The sequence below is a fragment of the Gigantopelta aegis genome, chromosome 12 (genome assembly GCF_016097555.1).
Source record: "Gigantopelta aegis isolate Gae_Host chromosome 12, Gae_host_genome, whole genome shotgun sequence".
Classification (NCBI taxonomy): domain Eukaryota; kingdom Metazoa; phylum Mollusca; class Gastropoda; order Neomphalida; family Peltospiridae; genus Gigantopelta; species Gigantopelta aegis.
Genome location: NC_054710.1, coordinates 4,173,818 through 4,198,097, shown reverse-complemented (window position 1 = coordinate 4,198,097; position 24,280 = coordinate 4,173,818). Strand labels below are relative to the sequence as shown.

The 24,280-nt window shown below is 39.8% G+C and overlaps 1 protein-coding gene across 1 annotated transcript in view; it reads right to left on the bottom strand.

Moving 5' to 3' along the window:
* The window catches only part of LOC121386451 (chondroitin sulfate synthase 1-like), a 14,844-nt gene extending 1,406 nt beyond the window's left edge, over nucleotides 1-13,438 (bottom strand). Inside the window, exons 1-2 of the mRNA XM_041517350.1 lie at nucleotides 13,185-13,438; nucleotides 6,772-7,563 (exon numbers count right to left, since the gene is read on the bottom strand). Of these exons, the coding sequence (XP_041373284.1) occupies nucleotides 6,772-7,551 (780 nt within the window). The 5' untranslated portion in view covers nucleotides 7,552-7,563; nucleotides 13,185-13,438. The remainder of the gene's footprint in view (nucleotides 1-6,771; nucleotides 7,564-13,184) is intronic.
* Between the last annotated feature and the right edge of the window lie 10,842 nt (nucleotides 13,439-24,280).

The following is a 24,280-nucleotide window of genomic DNA, read 5'->3' as shown; positions in this document are numbered from 1 at the left end:
AAGGAGCTAACTGCAGTAAAAAGAAAAGGGAATTCCCCATTTAAAAGTTCCGGTCCAGATCGCATATATGTACGATACAACATATATTTACCACACAGTTTCAAAATGCCTTTATCACTATAGTAAGATTGAATAGGTATGTAATAAATATTTTTCTCACACACCCGTCGGTGATAACACCATTCGTTATTTTTCGATAACACATAATGCCAATACATATACGTGTGATAGCAAGTTAACGAATGAATGAATGAATGACTTCCTGCTCCTAGGTGATGACCAGGGCTCAGTTTAGTCTGACCGAGAAAAAAAACAAAAAACACAACGTCGGCTAAACTAGTTTATGCTAAACCAATTAAAATGGTCATGTCGAAAACCAGTCAAATAGTTCGCGAACGTTAGCGAAACATTTGCTGGCTGAACTTGGGGAAGGTCGCCACTACCATACCACCCAGTGAAAAAGGCGCAATGGAAATCGATACTGTGATGTATTTAGGTTAATCTGAAATTGATTTCTTTATGACACACACGTTAACTAGAAGTACTAGGGCCGTAAATACGTTTTAGTTGGAAATGACGTTTAAAGTTATATTATTTTTACTCCCAATATGTGATATTGACGATACCGAAACACAGAAGGGTAATAATCTCTTTATTATATAATCTCAAAGTTAATACAACGTGACCTTGTAAACTGCATACACAACTTTAATTCCAGTCAGCCATTACTCGATATTGGAGAAGAACTAATCCCCATTCCCTTTGCCCTACCAATTTGGTCGGGGTGATGTGGACAGGTACTAATAAAAGCCACCCACTGTTCACATCTCTCAGGTATACCCACTGTTGCAATAGCTAAGGCAAACTACGTCTGTGTCTGTAGCAGACAGCATGATCTATCTGCAGCTTAGCTGATATGCATCGAATATGGAGGGGCAAGTTGAAGCCCAAAATGTCCCAATTACCCCAGATGTCCCAATTGGGACATCTTGGGCCTAGATATGCCATATTACTTTGTTACATTTGCTTAAATAATTCAAATTGTTTTTTGTTTAACGACACCTCTAGAGCATGTTAATTAATTAATAATCTGCTATTAGGTTTCAAACAACGGGTAATTATCACACGTAGTCTTGAGAGGAAACCTGTCACATTTTTCTATTAGCAGCAAAGGGTCTTTTATATGCTTTTTCACAGAAAGGACGGCACATAGAACACATTTTGATATACCAATCGTGGGGCTCTGGTTACACTATTTAAAGGCACGTGAACATTTTGAAACTGTGCCTGCCGAAACGAGTGAGATTTTCGCCTTTCGTTTGAAACGGAAGGCAATGGTTTATTTAACGACGTACTCAACACATTTTATTTACGGTTATATGGCGTCGGACATATGGTTGAGGACCACACAGATATTGAGAGAGGACACCCGCTGTCGCCACTTCATGGGCTACTCTTTTCGATTAGCAGCAAGGGATCTTTTATATGCATCATCCCACAGACAGGATAGTACATACCACGGCCTATGTTACACCATTTGTGGAACACTGGCTGGAACGAGAGAGAGAGAGAGAGAGAGAGAGAGAGAGAGAGAGAGAGAGAGAGGAGAGAGGGGGAGAGATGAAGAAAGGCGATATCACACAAATAAACCAGAGGTCAAAATATATTTTTGCGAAAGAAGAAGTGGAATATCTTCATGTTGGTTGTTAGATAAGTATCACATAAATATAAGAGAAAGTCAACATTATTTTATCGCCATAATTGGGACATAGCTAAATATGCACACGTAAACACCGAGCCCGTCAATTGTATACATATATATATATATATATATATATATATATATATATATATATATATATATATATATATATATATATATACTTTTTTTTTTTTTTTTTTTTTTTGCTGAGGCACTGTAGTGGGGTGAAAGATTGAAGTACCGGAAGGGGCCCGAAGTACCTATAAAAGCCATGTGGCCCGACCATGGGTTCGTGTAATTCACTACAATACCGTCCAGCTGGTATAATGTATCAGTGGTGGGTAGCATAACGGTAAAAAATTATTGGGCGGAGTCTTTTTCTCTTTTTTTCGGGGTGAGGGTAGGAATAGAGCCTGTTAATTTGGTAAAAAAAAAGAGTCCCCTCCGATTACGTGCCACATAAATGATGTGTAGACTTTCTTCTCTTTTTTTTTGTTAATTCAAGATGTCTGTGGGTGCATTCTGGGAGATTTAATTTCATTATTTATTATTGGGGAAGGGTTAAATTCTTTAACCATTAAATGCGTTTTTGGTTAATATAACTTGATAATTTTATTTTATTCTACATATACATAACATATATCAGACACTACTTTAACGGTCTTTCTTCTTTGTCTTCTTATTATTTGGCTTTGAACTTTATTAAACTGTATTAAGAGAAAGAAATCCAAAGACAGTCCAAATGTCATAAATTAAAAACAAAGTAAATTAAGTGTGGATGAAACCAATCATCGTCATCTCATTTATTTTTTACTTTATTGATTGACTGATTGATTTTTCTAGGAAGACAGGACAATTTGCTGCCGTCACTGCTGATAGATCGCAACAATAAATAACATCCATGCGCGGATATAAGTAGGTGTTTTTGTTTTTGTTTTTATTAAGGCCTAGACTTTAAAAAAGCAGACTATACATCTAAAATTTCAGTTGCTATATGTAGTACAGTAGCGTCATCTTCCATGTATATATTTACCTTCGTTTGATACCGTGCGCATATGGTGTCGATTTTTATATTATTATTATTATTTCTTTTCTTTTTTTTACCAAAGATCCACAGGGGTTTTTTTTCTATCAAATTTAGATAACGTTATTCTTATCGAGTCTTACCGACCCCCCACCACGGGCTTCGCCTGACGGTGTCCTTCGACCCCCCCCCCCCCCCCCCCCCCCCCCCCCTGCAAAATTTCCTGCGCACTCCCCTGGTGTTATTAGCTTTCACGTATTAGAATTAATTGATAATTTGCACATAGATGGAATATAAAAATAAAACGAGGTTTTCAGAGTACTGGCGCTATTGGTGAACAAACAACGCCGTTATACGATTCACACACCTGTATCCCGAAGCCTGCTCTCTGACAGTTTATCGTTCACACACATTTCGGTAGAAGCCAATTTAAAGCTCGTTTCTTAAAATTATTGTTTATTTTTCGAGCAACGTTTCGTCATATTTTCAAATTATCAACGAATAACTATTAAAGAACATCAATTAATGTTAAATATATTAACAATTAACGACAATACAGTGGTAATGGCATTTGGGCGACGGCATTTACTGTCGCCCAAATGCTACTGGTTCCCAAAGCCCGCTGTGTGACGGAATTTTCGTATAAACTGTAGCCCGAAGCCCGCTTTCGCACACACACACACACACACACACACACACACACACACACACACACACATCTTCCCATACATAGACAAAACTACATATATGTGGTTTTCTGATTTCTGTATTCCACGAGTGTATTTCCTGTAGGAAACCCCGATGCCCTAAATTGGAATTTTTTTCCAAATAATAATTCTAAATTTGTAACACTGCTAGCTAATGACGGGGATTTATAAATTTACACAACTAGGTCAGCTGTGTTACTACGCGGACCGAAGAACCACCAATTATTACACATAGAAATATAGTTCTATTTAAACAATAAACAGAAATAAGAAAGAACGAGTGAAACGTTACCTATAATTTTAATGATATTGTTTGAAATGCCTTTTAAAGACAATGTAATAGCTAAAATTCACGAACAATATAATATTTAATTTGCTCGTAATACGTCAGAAAAACTTCAGCGTGCCAGTTTTATCAACGAAGAAAAATGTCAAGAATTGTTCACTCAAGTGTTTGAGTCGTCACAGGTGTGTTTTCTTTTAGTGATGTTAATGGAATTATTCGTTGCTGAAAAGTTTAAGTTTATATTAAATGTGCCTTCATAAATCATCGCTCCACTGAATAATTCGGTTGACAGTTCATTCAAGTTTTCTACGTGAGGAGACGGTGCATCCGACGGCATTATTGCTAAAGTCGACGACAGTCACTTTTCGCAACCTTGTTTTGGCTTCGTACACAATAAATATAGCATATCTTACCGTAATTTCACTAGAAATCCATATTTCGTAAAAGGTACAATTTTTTAATCACAAGATTTTGTTCAAACACATCCAGGTACATTTATACACCATGTACACCATATACACCATATACACCATGTACAACATATACAGCATATGCACCATATACACCATATACACAACATACACCACATAAAACATATACACCACATACATCATATACAACATATACATCATATACAACATATGCACCACATACACCACATAAAACATATACAGCATATACAACATATACACCACATACAATACATACACCATATACATCATATACAACATATACACCATATACACCACATACATCGTATACAACATATACACATCATATACACCATATACACCACATACACCACATAAAATATATACAACATGTACATCATATACAACATATACACCATATACACCACATATAACATATACACCACATACATCATATACAACATATACATCATATACAACATATGCACCACATACAATACATACACCATATACATCATATACAACATATACACCATATACACCACATACATCATATACAACATATACACATCATATACACCATATACACCACATACACCACATAACATATATACAACATGTACATCATATACAATATATACACCATATACACCACATACAACATATACAGCATATACAACATATACAGCATATACATCATATACAACATATACAGCATACACACCATATACACCACATACAGCATATACATCATATACAACATATACAGCATATACATCATATACACCACATACAACATATACACCATATACACCATGTACAGCATATACAACATATACACCATATACACCACATACACCACATCCAACATATACAACATATACAACATATACAACATATACACCACATACACCACATACAACATATACAACATGTACACCATATACACCATGTGCAATATATACACCATATACACCACATACAACATATATACCACATACATCATATACAACATATACATCATATACAACATATGCACCACATAAAACATATACAACATATACACCACATACAACATATACACCATGTACACCATGTACACCATATACACTATATACCATTATGGCTGGCCGTAAGCGTTTTTCAGACGCACGCATCGCACACATTAGTTTCAACGAGAGCGTCTAGACTGTATGTGCGGCGAGATGTAGCCCAGTGGCAAAGCGCTTGCTTGATGCGCGGTTGGTTTGGGATCGATCCCCGTCAGTGGACCCATTGGGCTATTTGGCCGTAGTTATCTGTAGGGTGTCAAGGGCGGTACGTAGCCCAGTGGTACAGCGCTCGCTCGCTGTGTTGTGGGTCTGGGATCGATCCCTGTCGGTGGGCCCATTGGGTATTTCTCGTTCCAGCCAGTGCACAACGACTGGTACATCAAAGACTGTGGTATGTTCTATCCTGTCTATGGGATGGTGCATATAAAAGATCCCTTGCTGCTAATTGAAAAGAGTAACCCATGAAGTGGCAACAGCGGGTTTCCTCTCTAATTGTCTGTGTGATCCTTCGCCATATGTCCGACGCCATATAAACGTAAATATAATATGTTGAGTGCGTCAAATAAAACATGGCCTTCCTTCCTAGACTGGATACGCGCTATGTGTGCCTTTAAAAAACTAAATGAAATACCTGCATTGGAATTTGCATACGGCGCGTCTGCGTTCAGGGCATATACACCCAACTGCGTTCTGGCTGACCTATTGCGTTTGCAGACTCACACATCACATGCGTCGAGTCTAGACGCTCTCATTGAAACTAATATTCTATTTTATTTTATCTTTTTGTTAGCCAGACCGCATGCACTCGCTGTATACAGGTTATATGAGCCTCTCACTGAAAATATCTCGTTCCAACTGGTGTAACAATGAATGAATGAATAAATGTTTAACGACATCCCAGCACGCAACTGGTGTAACAAAGGCTGTGGGATAGTGCATATAAAAGATCCCTTGCTGCTAATCGAAAAGAGTAGCGCATGGAGTGGCGACAGCAGATTTCCTGTGCCTGTATCTGTGTGGTCCTTAACCATAGGTTTGACGCCATAACACCGTAAATAAAACGTGTTGAGTGCGTCGGTAAATGAAATATTTCCTTTCTTCTCATTGGAAATAGTGTATTTTAACTGTTTTAAGCTCACCGCGTCGCATCCTGATTTTGCAACCATGGTAACATATTTTCAAATAACAAATCAATTTTTAACAAATAAAGTTAGAATATCAATGTGTGTATGTACTTTTTTTTTTTTTTTTTTTTTTTTTTTTGGGGGGGGGGGGGTTGGTCTAACGTTTATAGTAGCTAAAATTCTGTTTTACTTCCTATCTATATCTATATATATCTATATAGATAGATAGATTTTTTTCTTCTTTTTGTATGAACGAAGTTATTGGGAGGTAATGTCCGGTTATGGCTACTACAAACACCTTGTTTATATTGACACAAAAATACAAAGGAAGAAAATATATACTTTATATGTGATTTTATAAGTAATAGTCGAAATATCTTACATTAGCAGAGAACTCAGAATAGGCCCTTTAATTATTGATGAAACATGGGGCCTTAACACATACCTGTTTTGATGACGTACACGACAACCCAACATGGCGGCGCACACACCGTCCCAGCTCGGAATCCTCGTGTGACGTCACGGTTTCGTTCAGACAAGCCCACAGATGTCCTGACAGCTTCCGGAGAGTGTTTCCGGAGAAGACAACTCCCGGTCCGCCCATGCAATACGGACGATTCGTCTCCAGTCCCAGCCGACCGACCTCGTACGGGGTGCCGGTCCCCGGATGTCCCATGTAGACGTCGCCGGAGCTGTTGATGGAGCTGAGGAAGGTCTCCAGTAGGTCGGTCTGGACGTAGACGTCGTCGTCGGTGCGCATGAACCACTCGTAGTAGTTGCCGTGGTTCTGGTGCATGTGCTTCAACATCGCGAAGGACTTCTCTCTCGGAGGGTAGCCATCATCGGCGACGTCGCTCAGCTCGATCACGGGGAGAGGGGACGCAACTCTATCTCCTGTTCCCACGAAGAACACCAGTCTCCCCGGCACGTGCTGTCCCCAGGTGTCGAAAATAGCCCTGGCTTTCGTTTCCAGATTATTTCTCGTTGTCATGACGCCCACAAATAGCAGCTTCTTATTGGTCGTTTCTGAGTGGAGGCCGCGAAAGCGACCAATCATGTCGTGTGGCTGGTGGTGTCTGGAGTATGCTAATTTGCATGCGAGGGCGTGGTGTTTCCATAGGAACAACATGAGGGTTTGAGTTGTGATGAAGCCCGTGACAAAGCCGACCAAGACACTCAGGATTAAATCTCTAAACATGGTCTCTATTCGTCGACGTCTTCTCATAACTCCAACACACTGAAACAACAATGAATGGATGGATGAATGGATGGATGAATGAATGAATGAATGAATGAATGAATGAATGAATGGGTGCATGGATGGATCCATGAATGAATTTATGGATGGATGGATGGGTGAATGAATGGCTGGATGGATAGATGAATGAATGAATGGATGGATGAATGAATGGATGGGTGAATGAGTGGATGGACGAATGCATGATGGATGGATGGATGGATGAATGAATGGATGGATGATTGAATGAACGAAACAATACGTCGGCTAATGGGTATCAAACTAAGGTAAGATGCATATAATGAAGTGACAATACAAATAAATGCAAAGCAATTCAAGAGCTTAATTAAAACACAGGGTAAAGAACTGTGCACAAATTACAAATGCATGGATGGATGAATGCATGAATGAATGTATGGATGACTGAATGGATGGATGGATGCATGCATGAATGAATGAAAGGATGGATTGACCCATGAATGAATTAATCGATGGATGGATAGATGGGTGAATGAATGAATGAATGAATGGATGGAAGGGTGAATGAGTGGATGAATGAATGCATGATGGACGGATGGATGGGTGGATGAATGGATGGATGGATGGGTGGATGAATGGATGGATGGATTGATGATTGAATGAACGAACGACAGAAAAACAATACGTCGGCTAATGGGTGTCAAACTAAGGTAAAATGTATATAATGAAGTGACAATACAAATAAATGCAAAACAAATTCAAAAGTTTAATTAAAACAGTGTAAAGAACTGTGCATACATTACAAATATCATGCATAGATCACATGAAAATGGACAATACAATTCAGTATCAGTGAGAAACTTCAACTCCGGTTCAGGATGGAATCGAAAAGGTTTCATTACATTTATCCTACCAAATCTATCTTTGTCTCGTCTGCTGCACTCCGAAAAACACCGACATTGCTCACAGTGATGTGCAGGAATGAATGAATGAGCGAATGAATGAGCGAATGAATGAATGGTTGGATGGATGATGGATGGATGAATTTGCCGGATCCATCTTGAAGATAAATAAAGCAAAAACTGAGTGGCTGTTTAGAGTCATCTAAGCAGAGTTTAATCTTCAGTTAAAGTTTCTTTTCTTTAACGACACCACTGGAGCACACAGATTTATGAATCATCGGCTATTGGATGTCATGCATTTGATAAGACTGACTCGTAGTCATCAGAGGAAACCCGCTACATTTTTAGTAGCGAGGGATCTTTTATATGCACCATCCAACAGACAGAAAAGGACATTAAAATTAATAATAATAATAATAATAGCAAAAACAATTAAACAAACCAAATAAACCTACAATAAGTTAAAAGTTAAATTTTGCTTTGTTTAACGACACTACTAGAGCACATTATTAAGTAATTATCGGCTATTGGACGTCAAACATTTGATAAATCTGACTCGTAGACATTAGAGGAAACCCGCTAAATGTTTCCATTTATAGCAAGGAATCGTTCATATGCACCATGCCACAGACAGGAAAGCACATGCCAAGGCCTTTGACCAGTCGTGGTGCACTGTTAGGAAAGAGAAAAAAAATCCAATAAGGTGAATGGATCCACCGAAGTGACTCAACCCTGCGACGCAAGCACCGACTAAGGTAAATTCCCCCACCCCCACCCCTCGTTTAATCCTCAGCTAACATACTGAGGTGGAGGATCCTGCTTCAAGATAAATGAGATAAGAAATGAGTGGTTGCTTAGAGTCATCTCAACTGTGCGGAATCTCCAGTTATTTGTATTAGGCATACCAAAACAGCAGCAGCAACAACAGCAACAACGACAACAACAACGAAAAAACGCAATAAAATTACTACTTCTACATTTAGACATTGCTGAAGACAATCAGAAAGGAGGGATGGATGTAAAATTCACAAATAATATTTACAATAATCATTTTGAATGTTGGCAATTCGGTAACTCGGTATTAGGACCACCCCACTCAGTCCCGCCAATGGTTGCAATTGCGGAGTTTTTCTATATTACTAAAATTGCTGTTATTATTATTATTACTATTATTATTATTACTACTATTATTACTACTATTATTATTATTATTATTATTTATTATTATTATTATTACTATTACTATTACTATTATTAGTACTATTATTAGTAGTATTAATATTAGTAGTAGTAGTAGTAGTAGTAGTAGTAGTAGTAGTAGTAGTAGTAGTAGTAGTAGTAGTAGTAGTAATAGTAGTAGTAAGTAGTATTGTTGATATTATACCATACCATACCATATATTATATTATATTATAATAATAACTTTCTAGTATTATGACCAATTACTCACATGCAAAATAAAGTTTGGCCAGTTGGCCGTGATAATCTGTTCCAGCCAGTGTACCACGACTGCAATATAGAAGGCTATGGTATGTGCTATCCTCTCTGTGGCATGGTGAATATAAAAGATTCCTTGATACTAATGGAAAAAATGTAGCGGGTTTCCTTTCTAAAACTATACATCAAAATTACGAAATGTTTAACATCCAATAGCCGATGACTAATAAATAAACGTGTTCTAGTGGTATCGTTAAACAAAACAAACTTTAACTTTCTAGTATGATGACCATGCTAAATTAATTCCAGGGCATGGGACACTATGACTAGGGCATTGCACAAAGTAGCAGTCAGTCAGTCAGTCAGTCGGTCAGACACTGACACAAACATAGACAGACAAAGACACACAGAGACACACACACATACAGACGGAGACACACAGGGACACACACACACACACACACACACAGAGAGACACACACACACACACAGAGAGACACACACACGGAGACACACGGAGACAGACACAGAGATAGGCATACAGCCAGTTAGGCAATTACTAATAGAACGACAACAGATATACAGACATACACACACACAGACAGACAGACACACATACATACAGACATACTAAGACAGATAGACAGACACACAGACAGACAGACACACACAGACAGAAAGTTATTTTATACACATACAACCACATTCACTGCACTGAAAAAGAAAAGTTTGTTTTGTTTAACGACACCACTAGACCACGTTGATTTATTAATCAATGGCTATTTCATGTTAAACATTTGGTAATATAATAACTTTGACATATAGCCTAAGAGAAGAAACCCGTTATCAATGGATCTTTCATATGCACCATCTCACAGACAGGATAGCACACACAACGGCCTTTGATATACCAATCATGGTGCACTGGCTACAGCGAGAAATAAGCTCACTGACGGGGATCGATCCTAGAGCGACGGCGCATCAAGCGACCGCTATACCACTCGGCTACATCTTGTCCTGACAAAGAGACGGATAAACATGCATATAATGAGATAGACAGACAGACATGTAAACAGACAGATAGACAGACAGCTATTTTATGCAGATACAAGTTACAACCACATCCACTGCATTTAATAAAAAGAAAATTGCTTTCCAAAGCGGAGTCCTAGTATTGTGTGTGCAATAATAAAAATAAAAAAACTATTACAGTTATCTGTAATGTACGTTTAATATTTAAAGCCTGTTGTGTGTGTAATGGAGTGAATTCATGTCAGTGTATAACCTATATATATCTTGCACCAGTGGGTTTTGTTCTTTCACAGGTATCAGTGAAAAAAGGTCAAACACACATGCGAGGTGTAGACAGCCTGTATGGCATTTGTTAAACATGTTTTATCATTGTAAGCACGTGGTTATGGATTACAGCTATGGGCGACAGAGTGCAGCACAAACCAACACAGGCACCTGTTGATATAGGTTATAACAACTCACAACGTTTTTCCTGTAGTAGAATCACATGGCATAAAAACAGGAAAACCCAACACACAAACAACAACAACAAAACAACAACATTATCAAAAACAACACAGCAACATCCTAAAACAAACTGAAACACTACAATCTACCCACCTCAACGAAAACAAATCAAACAAACAAGTATAAAAAAGCGAAAAAGAAAAAACAATCCAAACCGCAAAACACATTCTTTTACATGCAGAATTCCACAGACAGGATAGTACATACCACGGCATCTGTACCACCAGCTGTGTACCACTGGCTGGAACAAGAAATAGCCTAACGGGACAACCAACGGGGATCGATCATAGACCAATCGCGCATCAGACGTGCACAAGAGAACGTTTAGATGCAGCATCCCACAGACAGGATAGTACATACCACGGCTTTTGTAAAACAAACTGTGGTCTGGAGCACTGGCTGGAACGAGAAATAGTCTAATGGACCCACTGACGGGGATTGATCCTATTTTCTAGACCGCAAATCGAAGATATGTTGAGGAGGTTGAGGGTCGCGGACGCTCGCTTCACTGGTTTTTGCGACTAACGTTAAATGAATTGCGAACTGACTGAAGGCAATGGTAACCAGTCAAATACACCGCGAGCACTATGCCTTCTGAACACGCCTCATTCGAGCGCTTGACCACTGTGGCTCACTATTGATAAATCCAAGGTCGTGCTATGTATTTTGCCCAGCTGTCTATAGGAAATTGTATTTCATAATATTTGTCGCTGCTTTTTCCACAGGAGTAGCCTTCGGGGGCGGATCCAGGATATATGCTGCGTTTTGTTGTGCGCGTTGGGGAGTGGGGAGACTAAGCGGGGAACCGCCTCCGGTCTTTATAGCGGAAGCGTGTTTCCGCCCTTTGTCTCAATCGATGACCTGTTTAGGGTCACTTACAATTGTCAAAACTGACATAAGCGTGAAAACCGTACGTTGGAAAATATCTCGTTCCAATTAGTGCTCCACAACTGGTGTAACAATGAATGAATGAATAAATGTTTAACGACATCCTAGCACGCAACTGGTGTAACAAAGGCCGTGGGATAGTGCATATAAAAGATCCCTTGCTGCTAATCGAAAAGAGGGTTTCTTCTCTCAATCTGTGTAGTCCTTAACCATATGTCCGACGTCATATAACCGTAAATAAAATATGTTGAGTGCGTCGTTAAATAAAACATTAAATCGTTGTTGTGATAATTGTTCTAATGTGTTTTATGGTTTTCTGTGGATCTAATAGAACTGCCAATAAAAGATGGTAAAAAAGATCAACATTGCTCAGGAATATTTTCTTTTTAAAAATATTTGTTATACTCGACCCCTTATAGTCCCGCCCCCCCCCCCCCCCCACACACACACTGTCTAGATCCCCCACTTCTGCAAAAAGTCATGCACACACACACGCACACACACACGCACGCACGCATATATGCAAACGCGTACGTACACACACGTACTCACAGACGCACGGATGCGTGCACGCACGCTCGCACGCATACACATACATATAAACTACCGTACACACGCACCTGCACTATATAAATAGTAATAGCAAATACTGACTACATAAAACAAAAGATCATTCATTGCACCAGGAAATTAACCTCATTACTGACATTCCCCTCCCACCCCCGCATCCCTGTTCCTACTGACTTCTATCAGTATCTTATTGATATCTAAACATCTTTGTTATTTTATGAAAGTCGAACAAAACAGCAGTACTTACCAAATTCTGTCACAGAGTACTGTTATTTTATGAAAGTTGAACAAAACAGCAATACTTACCAAATTCTGTCACAGAGTACTATTATTTTCTTTCTTCTTGTTATTAGGTCACATGAGTCGCGAAACAATTTGTTGTAAAATCTCGACATACAGCCACGCCCACCATGCCAGTACTATAAGTTTCATATGTGAAAGCAGCACATTTCACTCCATCGTATATGTTTATTTATACACTCCAAGCGTTGTGTTCTATTTTTATATTCCTCGCGGACAATGCATCGATTCTATATTACCGGAAGAAAGCAAAAACAAAAGCTACAGATGACTAACACTGGCGTAGGAAGCGGGAGGGGGGGGGGGGGGGCAACTTGGGCCTCTCTGAGTGTGTGTGTGTGTGTGTGTGTGTGTGTGTGTGTGTGTGTATGTGTATGTCTATGTGTATGCGTGTGTCTGAGTATGTATATGTGCGTGTGTACGCGCGCGCGTCTTTTTGAGTGTGTGTGTATGTCTGTGTGTATATATGTGGGTATGTCTGTGTATGTGCATTTGTTTAACGGCGCCACATACACACACCGTTTGTGTCTGTGTATGTATATGCGTGTGTCTGTGTGTGTGTGTGTGTGTGTCTGTGTGTGTGTGTGTGTGTGTGCGCGCGCGCGCGTCTGAGTATGTATGTATATGTGTATGTGTGAGTGTGTATGTGTCTCTGTGCGTATGTGTGTGTATGTCTATGCGTGTATGTGTTTGTATATGTGGATGTGTATGTGCATGTTTGTGTGTATGTGTCTCTGTGCGCATGTGTAAGTGTGTGTATGTCTCTTTGCATGTATGTGTGTATATATGTGTGTGTGTGTGTGAGTATGTGTGTGTGTATGTGAGAACGTATGTGTATGTGCATGTGTGTGTGTATGTGAGTCTGTGTATGTGTAGGTCTCTCTCTCTCTCTCTCTCTCTCTCTCTCTCTCTCTCTCTCTCTCTCTCTCTCTCTCTCTCTCTCTCTCTCTCTCTCTCTCTCTCTCTCTCTCTCTCTCTCTCTCTCTCTCTCTCTCTCTCTCTCTCTCTCTCTCTCGCTCTCGCTCTTTGTGTGTGTGTAGTTTGGTGTGTGTATCTGTGTGTGTGTGTTTGTGTGTTGTGTGCGTGTGTGTGTGTGTGTGTGTGTGGATGGAGTGACAGATGGATATATGCTCCTGTGAATGGATGATGATGTGTGTGTGTGTGTGTGGATGGAGTGACAGATGGATATATGCTCCTGTGAATGGATGATGATGTGTGTGTGTGTGTGTTGCGTGTGTGGATGGAGTGACAGATGGATATATGCTCCTGTGAATGGATGATGTGTGTGTTGTGTGTGTGGATGGAGTGACAGATGGATATATGCTCCTGTGAATGGATGATGTGTGTGTGTGTGTGTTGTGTGTGTGGATGGAGTTACAGATAGATATATGCTCCTGTGAATGGATGATGTGTGTGTGTGTGTGTGTGTTGTGTGTGTGGATGGAGTGACAGATAGATATATGCTCCTGTGAATGGATGATGTGTGTGTGGTGTGTGTGTGGATGGAGTGACAGATGGATATATGCTCCTGTGAATGGATGATGTGTGTGTTGTGTGTGTGGATGGAGTGACAGATGGATATATGCTCCTGTGAATGGATGATGTGTGTGTGTGTGTGTATGGAGTGACAGATGGATATATTCTCCTGTGAATGGATGATGTGTTTGTGTGTGTGGATGGAGTGACAGATAGATATATGCTCCTGTGAATGGATGATGTGTGTGTGGTGTGTGTGTGGATGGAGTGACAGATGGATATATGCTCCTGTGAATGGATGATGTGTGTGTTGTGTGTGTGGATGGAGTGACAGATGGATATATGCTCCTGTGAATGGATGATGTGTGTGTGTGTGTTTATGGAGTGACAGATGGATATATTCTCCTGTGAATGGATGATGTGTTTGTGTGTGTGGATGGAGTGACAGATAGATATATGCTCCTGTGAATGGATGATATACATGAAAAGATAAAGTTTTATGTGTTTAACGGCGCCACTAGAGCATGTTGATTAATCATAGGCTAATTGATGTCAAACATTTGTAATTTGACATATTGTTTTAGAGAGGAAACTCCCCACATTTGTTTCCATTAGTAGCAAGGAGTTTTATATGCGCCATCCCTCAGACACGATGACACATGCAACGGCTTTTGATATAACAGTCGTGGTGCACTGGCTGGAACGAGAAATAGCCTAATGGGCCCGCTGACGGGGATAGATCCTAGACCAAGCACTCATCAAGCAAACCCTTTACTACTAGACTACGTCGGCCTCCGACATAGATGAATGTATGGTTGCGCGATCGTACGTACGAGCGTACCAGTTTGTGTATATTTAATGTACTGGTCGCCTAAATAAAATTCCATTGAGCTGTGGAAAACCAGAATAGAAATCATTTAATGAGACTGAATAACGCACTGACGTGTTTAGGATCGAGCCCCGTTAGTGGAATAATTAAATAACGTGTGTATGCGACATCTTTGTTTGTTTGTTTCTTTCTTTCTTTCTTTCTAACTTTCTGTCTCTCTCTCTCCCTTCCGTCTCTGTCTGCCACTAACTCCTTCTTTCTGTCTCAATTTTCTCTGTCTTTATGTCTGCCACTGACTCCTTCTCTCTGTCTCAATTTTCTTTGTTTTTATGTCTGCCACTGACTCCTTCTCTCTGTCTCAATTTCTCTGTCTTTATGTCTGCCACTGATTCCTTATCTCTGTCTCAATTTTCTCTTTCTTTTTGTCTGCCACTGATTCCTTCTCTCTGTCTCAATTTTCTCTGTCTTTATGTCTGCCACTGATTCCTTATCTCTGTCTCAATTTTCTCTGTCTTTATGTCTGCCACTGACTCCTTATCTTTTTCTCAATTTTCTCTTTCTTTTTGTCTGCCACTGATTCCTTATCTCTTTCTCAATTTTCTCTTTCTTTTTGTCTGCCACTGATTCCTTATCTCTTTCTTAATTTTCTCTTTCTTTATGTCTGCCACTAATACTTCTCTCTGTCTCAATTTTCTCTGTCTTTATGTATATCTCTCTCCTGTCCCCTGTGTCTATTTCCATCAGCCTCCTTTCTCTTCCTGCCCCTCCCCCCTCCCCGCCCCTCTCTATCTTTTTGTCTCTCTTTCTGTCTATGTCTCCATCTCCTCTGTATCTTTCTTTGTATCTGATTCTTTCATTTTTCTCTCTCTACCTTTTCGCACTGTCGCTCACATCTCAGACTTTCTGTCACTCCCCCTCTCTCTCTCTCTCTCTCTCTCTCTCTCTCTCTCTCTCTCTCTCTCTCTCTCTCTCTCTCTCTCTCTCTCTCTCTCTCTCTCTCTCTCCTTCCTATTTCCTTCCTTCTTTCATATATCTGTGTGTGTATGTGTCTGTGTGTGTATGTGTGTGTGTGCGTGTGTGTGTGTGTGTGTGTCTGTGTGTTTGTGTATGTGTGTTTGTATATATATGTGTGTGAGTGTGTGCGTGGCTGTGTGTGTGTATGTTTGTGTGTGCGTGTGTGTGTGTGTATTTGTCTGTCTCTGTGTGTGTGCGTTTGTGTATGTGTGTGCGTTTGTGTATGTGTACGTGTGCGCGCGCGTGTGTATGTGTGTGTGTGTGTGTGTGTGTGTGTGTTTGTGTCTGTCTGTCTGTTTGTCTGTCTGTCCCACTCTTTGTGTGATCATTTGAACCGCACAACAACAAACACACACACACACACATACACATGTCACAGTGTGCAACCTGAGTCGAAAGGCGATCCCCAGACTAGCACACTAATTCGACAGTCAACATATGTTAAGTTTCAAGGACCAGTTTCCGTTCGGGTCATTTAGTCCCGTTGCCCAACATGTACACTATACAGTGTAGTATGCCTTACAAAGCGAGTATAACATTTCTTACAACACAAGTAGAACGTTTGTTAAAGTAACTAAACCGGGGTACGTGTTGCGATGTGGAGTATAGTTGTGTCACAAAGTGTCAAATATACAACAAAAAAAAAAGAAAAAAAAAAAAAAAAAAAAAGAGAGAGATGAAAATCTCAGTTACAAACTATTCAATTCCATCATACAAAGCTCAGTGGTAGAGCGCACACTGACCAGTCCAGGACCGCCACCCTGTGGGGCGTGGGTTCGATTGCCCCCAGTGAAATTTGTTCCCCTTTCTGCCCCCCCCCCCTCCCCCACCCCCTTCCGTCTTCCGTCTATCCCCTCAACGTTCTCACCAGTACGCCGAACATATAAAACAGTGGCGGATCCAGAAAATCCAGGGAGGAGGGAAATGGCACGAGACGGAATGCTAAGGGAACTTTGGGGGAGGTATGGAGGGGGGTGAAAATTAATATATAATAAAATTATAACTGTTGTATAATTTAGGAGGGCGTGGGCCCCTGCCCCACCCCCAGATCCGCCTCTGTGAAAAGTTCATAATAAATGTCCGTTACTGCTTATTTACTAGAGGTAGCCTACTAGTATATGGCGCCAACAGCGGGTTTCATTTCTTTTTCCCGACTAAAGTTTGTCCAGTGATCTCTCCAGGTTATATTGTGTGGTCAGTGATCTCTCCAGGTTCTGTTTTGTGTTCAGTGATCTCTCCAGGTTATAATGTGTGTTCAGTGATCTCTCCATATTCCGTTGTGTGTCCAGTGATCGCTCCAGGTTATATTGTGTGTTCAGTGATATCTCCAGGTTATAATGTGTATTCAGTGATCTCTCTAGATTGTGTTGTGTGTCCAGTGATATCTCCAAGTTCTATTGTGTGTTCAGTGATCTCTCCAGGTTCTATTGTGTGTTCAGTGATCTCTCCAGGTTCTATTGTGTGTTCAGTGCACACTCCTGGTTTTATTGTGTGTTCAGTGATCTCTCCAGGTTCCGTTGCGTGTCCGGTGATCTCTCCAAGTTCTATTGTGTGTTCAGTGATCTCTCCGGGTTATGATGTGTGTTCAGTGATCTATCCAGCTTCCATTGTGTGCTCAGCGATCTCTCCAGGTTATGATGCGTGTCCAGTGATATCTCCAGTTTCCGTTGTGTGCCCGGTGATCTCTCCAAGTTCTATTGTGTGTTCAGTGATCTCTCCACGTTATGTTGTGTGTCCAGTGATCTCTCCAGGTTCTATTGTGTGTTCAGCGATCTCTCGTGGTTATGATGTGTGGTCAGTGATCTCTCCAGTTTCCGTTGTGTGTCCAGTGATCTCTCCAGGTTTTATTGTGTGTTCGATGATCTCTCCAGGTTCTGTTGTGAGTCCAGTGATCTTTCCTCGTTCTGTTGTTTGTTCAGTGGTGATCTCTCCAAGTTCTATTGTGTTCAGTGATCTCTCCAGGTTATGTATGATGCGTGTTCAGTGATATCTTCAGACTATGTTATGTGTAGTGTTCTCTCTGTGTTTTGTTGAGTGTTAAGCGATCACGCCTCCGGTTTCTGTTGTGTGTGCTAAACTATTCCGTGTGTCTGTTGTGAGTGATATGTCATGTTCAAGTTATCTTGTGTGTGCTATGTCATAACCATGGTATGTTATATGTGTGTTCTGTCATGTTCTTCTTCAGGTTCTGTTGTGTGTACCACGTCATGTTCAGGTTTTCTTGTGAGTTCTCTATTATGTTCAGGTTCTGTTGTGAGTGCTATGTCATGTTCAGTCGCAAGTGACTGGATAAAGGCCGTGATATGTGCTGTCCTGCCTGTGGGGAAGTGCATATAAAAGATACAATGCTGCATTAGGAAAATGTTTCCTCTGATGACTATGAGTCATAGTTACGAAATATTTGACATCCAATAGCCGATGATTAAATAATCAATGTGCTCTAGTGGTGTTGTTGAACAAAACAAACATAAACTGTCGCAACTGTCTCATGTTCAGCTTTTGGCTATGTTATGTTCAGGTCTTGTTGTCATTGATGTGCCAAGTTCTGTTGTGTATGCTATATATCATGTTCAGGTCCTGTTGTGTGAGTTATGTTATGTCCATGTCCTGTTGTGTGTGCTATGTCATGTTCAGCTTATGTTGTGTGTGCTATGTCATGTTCAGCTTCTGTTGTGCGTACTATGTTGTGCTAATGTTATAGCGTGTGTGCTGTGTCATGTTCACCGTTCAACATTCTGTTGCTTAGCTTAGCTTAGTAACTGGTTTAACGTGTCCATGGTCCATATACCACTAGGGTTTCGAACACGCCTATCCAGAGTCCGGCCTCCGATAGGATCGGGGGTCTGACTCAGGTTAATGTCAGCTCTTGGGTGAATGACACGCAGGTCTCCCGCTAGAGTTGACATTGCGACTGAGAACCTCAAGAGTTAGGGTCAGCTCTTGGGAATGACACACAGGTCTCCCGCTAGAGTTGACATTGCGACTGAGAACCTCAAGAGTTAGGGTCAGCTCTTGGGAATGACACACAGGTATCCCGCTAGAGTTGACATTGCGACTGAGAACCTCAAGGGTTAGGGTCAGCTCTTGGGTGAATGACACACAGTTCTCCCGCTAGAGTTGACATTGCGACTGAAAACCTCAAGGGTACGAAAATCAAGCTGTTCTCATTGGGTCTCTCTTTCATGTATAGTGAAACGAATATTTATTTATAAGATGCATAGAGGATTCGTCACGAGTATTTTTTAGTATGGAAAATATCAACCGAGTCGATGTTAATTTGTATTTGTCGAGGCTCTGCCGAGACAACTACCGATTAACTAGACGAGGTTGGTATTTTATATATTAAAAAATACGAGTAAGTAATTTTATTTATCCTATAACACTTCTAAAATAACATTTTAATTAAATTTGTAGTAAATCACAATACTAAAGTCGCCGACATCGATAATATGACGTCATCACGATTATGGCAGATTAGTTTGACGTCACACATTTTAAATAAATCTTTGAAAATGTTAGCTCAGGTACACAGGTCTTGTTGGCTTGTAAGCAAATATCCCATCCACAGCAACACATTACCTAAAGTAGGTATGACAAAGTTTGACGTCACTTTGCGCTGCATATTTGCCACCAGCTTAAATGACTCACTTTTTAACACAAATATTACAGATTCCCAATATAATACAGTGATATTAAATAGATGTACATACACAGCCTTTTGTCGTCTTTCCAACTGATATAATTATTTAATTTGTAATTCGGTTAAAACTACACCAATAACGATTTTCAAGAGAGCTCTGTCAATGACGTCGCGTAAAAAGTATGACGTCGCGGCCTTTACAGCTGATAGGGTCACATGATAATTTTGTCTTAACGCGGCATCTTACATCAATGGCTTCATTTAGAAGTGTTTTGAGGTATTTAAGACGTGGCTCATTATAGAGAAAAGTCGATTTTGTCACTGATAATGAAATGTGATATTTTAAATGTACTTTGAAAAGCACCGAGTTCACATATTCAGTTGTTAAATTGAACCTATTTCTATGTTTTCTTTGAAGTTTCAAGTAATTTCACCCTAGCGCATTTGAGCGCAAGGCGTCCTAAATGGGGTTGTCTCGGCAGTCATGGCGGCAGCCATTTTATCAATCCCATAATGCATCGCTGCAAGGTGGCACTTCTAATATGTTACACGTGTTTTAGTTTTAAAAAATAAATATTAGGGCCTAAGTTGCTGAAATTGCGTGACCATGTGTCAAATATCGGAGGTGAATCTAGCCCAAATGCATTATGACTAGCGAGCTCTTACCCACAATTACATTGTTTTGGTTGTTTCTTGCATGGAAATTTTTTAAGGCTGCCATTTCGCCTCACATTAATTAGCATAACTTCATAGAAACACACCTACAGTTTTTATAAAGAATTGTGTGTGACAGTAAAACCATTTTAATAGTTAAATAAAAACATATATATTTTAGGTAATATTCCGATCAGCACACAGTACCCTCCCCACATGCTATATTGTTCTTTTTTAATGTATTTTCCAGGGAAACATGACCCGACCCCCACAACCACCCCAACACACACACAAAAACCTTTGCTATCCACGGTCTAGACCTCTACACAATTTTCTGCACAGGCGCCTGTTTTACAAAATATTTCGTTTCAATGCTTCAAATTAATTTTAATTGTACATTAAATTGTATTATAAACATGCTAAATTGCAAATTTTGCTGTAATAACAGCAAAAATAATTTATCCTAAAAACATCGACCTAGTAACTGTAACATTAGTATTTGTATAAACATGTTTATGTTGGTTTTGCATGTCGATTGTTCAAGATAGGTAGGGCCTAGATGTTCAACATGTTAGAATGAAGACATTGTTGTACACGATTGTAAGCATAACTGGCGGGCAAATCAAAACATAAATAAAACAAAAACAAAGAGTCCAATCCACCACCACCCCCACCACCCACCCCCCAAAAAAACAAAAAAAACAAAACAACAACAACAAACAAACAAACCCAGTAACAACACCAACCCCACTGAAGCACCTGAATGTCTTTGAAGAAAATTCTGTGATTAAAAAATTGTACATTTTAGGAAATATGGATTTCAAGTGAAATTACGGTAAGGTATGCTATATTTATTGTGTACAAAGCCACAAGGGCCCGAAAAGTGACTGTCGTCGACCTTAAAGTTATAACTTTAGTTTTCCCGTGAACTCAGCTGCTTTTGCAAGCTACACGTTTTTAACTGCAAAAACACTTGTTATTCTCTTATTGGTTGGATTTTTTGTCAACAAATTGTTATTGTCAGTTGTGATTTGTGAATTCATCATTATTAGCATAACCAGTGGGGTAACGCGAAAATTTGTTTTTTGGGGGCGTTTTGTTAAAATATGGAATCATGCATTAGTTTTACCCATTTTTCACCCAACATGAAAATAAACATATATTTATGCATGTACCTTACAGCTTTTTTTAAATTAAAAAAAGAAACCCGATGGAAATTTATGGGGAAGTACGTCTACACCACTCCCCTGAAAACGTCACTGAGAAGTAGCGGAAGTACAACGAACTATTTCTCAATGCGGCAGTACGTAGTCGTGCACCGGCTAGTTATGTAAATCAACATCCGGTCTTGAAATACAAAATTGATTGATTGAGTTATTTATTTTTCATAATCTGCGTGATTTAAAGGAGGGTAATAAATAAAATACCACACTTGGCATTGTATTAGTTGTTTTAATTGTTACTGTTCTTGTTCTCAACTTTGAATAAAATTTAAAACGAATATTTTGAAAGTTCACTCATAAATCCGATAAATGTGCTTTTACATACTGTGCATTGTGGAGTTGTAGATACAGAGGTTGCTAATAGTGATTAATACAATAGGAACATATTTTATTTCCATGCAATTTCAACAATATAACAGCGTAGATTAGCGAACAAAATGTAAATTATCACAAACATGGGGTAAAGTGGCCATCCGGTGCAATATGTCCCGGTAGTAGGGGCAAAGTGACCCACTTTTTCAAAACCTTTTTTTTTTAAATTCCACATTACCTATATCACATTAACTGGGAATCTTCTGACTGAAAGAAAGACCTAACACTGTTACTTCAGGTAAACAATAACCACACTTTCTAATGTTTGTGTAGTTAGTGTAATCGCGCAATCTTGTTAAGGGGCGCGCGCTACCCCGCTCTCCTCAATTACTTTCGAACTAGGAAGTCGTAGTTAATTTCTGGCAGGCATGGCGCTCCGTCGTTTTATTGTACAACCTGAATGCAAAGATGTTGAAAAGTAACAGATATACAAAGTAACATGGGTTTGTTTTGTGTGGGGTTTTTTTGTTTGTTTTGTTTTGTGGGTTTTTTTTCTTTTTTTTTCTTTTTTCTTCTGTTTTTTTTTGGGGGAAGGGGTGTTTCTTTATGAAAGCAAATGTCATAGCTATTTTATTTTTCACAGAAACTGTGGGTGTGTTTGGTTTGTTTAGTTTTCCTTTTGCTTTTGTTTTGTTGTGTTTGTTTTGTGTTTTGTTGTTGCTGTGTTGTGTTGTTTTGTTTTGTTGTTATTGTTGTTTTTCTTTTGAGTTTTTTGGTGTGTTTTTTTTGTTGTTGTTTTGTTTGTTTTTTGTGTTTTGTGTTTTTGTTTTTTGTGTGTGTTTTTTTAATGGGTCAATTGATTATCAGCGACAACAATACTTGATAAGTGAGTTATGAGTTTTAATCATTAGTAACGGAATTCAATGTGCAGGCGTGATTGCCAATGCTAAAACAAATACAGGTGCTGTCGTCCGTGTCGAATCGCTCGTACAGAGGGTAACACTTCCCGTCCATGTAACACGCTGAAATAACAAGACAGACAGCAGTGGTACAGGCCTCTGTGAATGACATCACAGACTCATAGACAGACAGACGGACATAGAGACAGAGTGAGACTGGCACACAGAGTGAGACAGATATAGAGACACAGAGTGAGACAGACACAAAGTCAGACAGGTAGACACAGAGTGAGACAGAAAGACACAGAGTCAGACAGACAGACACAGAGTCAGAGAGACAGACATACACAGAGTGAGACAGACAGACAGACACAGAATGAGACAGGAGGACACAGAGTGCGACAAACGGACACACACAGAGTGAGACAGAGAGACAGACATACACAGAGTGAGACAGACAGACACAAATTGAGTGAGAGATATACAGACACAGAGTGAGACATACAGACACAGAGTAAGACAGGCAGACAGACAAACACAGAGTGAGACAGACAGACTATACAGAGTGAGGCAGACAAACACAGAGTGTGACAGACAGACACGGAGTGGCACAGACATACAGACAACACAGAGTGAGACAGACAGACAGACAAACACCGAGCGAGACAGACAGACAACACAGAGTGAGACAGACATACATACAGATACATATAGACAGGCAGACACAGAGTGGGACAGAACCACACAGTCAGACAGAGTCAGAGAGACAGACATACACATAGTGAGACAGGAAGACACAGGGCGCGACAAACAGACACACACAGAATGAGACAGAGAGACAGACATACACAGAGTGAGACAGACAGACGTACAGTGAGTGAGACACAGAATAAGACAGACACAGAGTAAGACAGGCAGGCAGACAAACACAGAATGAGACAGACAAACACACAGTGAGACAGACAACACAGCGTGAGACAGATAGACAGGCAGACACAGTGTGGGACAGACAGACACAAAGTGAGAAAGACAGACATATATACACATATTGAGAC